The sequence below is a fragment of the Phaseolus vulgaris genome, unplaced genomic scaffold (genome assembly GCF_000499845.2).
Source record: "Phaseolus vulgaris cultivar G19833 unplaced genomic scaffold, P. vulgaris v2.0 scaffold_1215, whole genome shotgun sequence".
Classification (NCBI taxonomy): Eukaryota; Viridiplantae; Streptophyta; class Magnoliopsida; order Fabales; family Fabaceae; genus Phaseolus; species Phaseolus vulgaris.
In genome coordinates this window covers 1-941 of record NW_027174504.1, presented here as the reverse complement: position 1 = coordinate 941, position 941 = coordinate 1, and the positions used below count along the sequence as shown (strand labels likewise).

The window sequence follows — 941 nt, the reverse complement described above, 5'->3', positions numbered from 1 at the left end:
TAAAATTATTAAGGACTCTGAAATTTTAATCAAAGAGAACAGTGAAGGGTCATTTAGTTTCATCCCATTGTAGAATTTAGAGTTAATAAAATCTCAATAATCCCGTCCATATTATCATTATGAAATTTTATGTCTTTATTTTTTGTACATGCATTTTCTGTCTTTGATTTTTGTCTTTACATTAGGACCTGTTCCAACAGTAAATGGTGATATATCATTAAATATATAATGTTCATGTTTTTGACAATCTTTTCACTTTATTAATTGTTCACTTCATGAAGGATGAGGCACCTCATCTTGTGAACCCACTTGTAGAGTCATTTGTGGCACGCCATGCTAAATCCTCATCCAGTACCTCAAGTGTTAATTGATTCACTATCTCTCAGTTTGTTGATGCTGCTCCACTCATTGAAATAGTGTACATATCTCCATTTGCTTCCATGAAGATTGAATTTCATTTTTTGTTCTGTCTAAGCATTATGTCCTTGTATAGTTACAAATTATGGCCTGTTGATGTAAGACAATTTATCCAATATGATTACCAACCTTAGAACCCTACAAAGTTTTGTAATTGTCTCCTGTTTCAATGACTAATATTTCTTAATCTAGAAAATTTTGCTAGTTTTTCTTTTATTGATTTATTTATCTTTGGATCATGGTCATCTGGATGAAAAAAATTGGTCATGGATCACGGTCTCAACTTCTCGGGCATGCTTCAGGTTGTCTAGATTTCTAGTGTATGCATCCGGTGCAAGGAACTTTTCTTATGTTAAAGAGATACATACGTTCCACTTTTATGTTATGGTATATTCTTAAGGGTTCACTACATATAGGAGATATTGTAAGAGATAGTTAGATTAAAGTGGTTGGTATAACTAGTTGGCATTCTTCTATTTTTGTAACTTATTGTATACCCATTCTCATTTATTCAATCAATTACC

The 941-nt window shown here is 31.9% G+C and overlaps 1 protein-coding gene across 1 annotated transcript; it reads left to right on the top strand.

The window, feature by feature from the left end:
* Positions 1 to 279: 279 nt before the first annotated feature.
* On the top strand, positions 280 to 621 carry LOC137817801 (uncharacterized; the record flags this gene model as incomplete). Its single annotated transcript, XM_068621029.1, is given in 1 exon segment — positions 280 to 621. A coding segment is annotated over 1 exon segment (92 nt), but the record flags the coding sequence as incomplete, so codon positions are not given.
* Between the last annotated feature and the right edge of the window lie 320 nt (positions 622 to 941).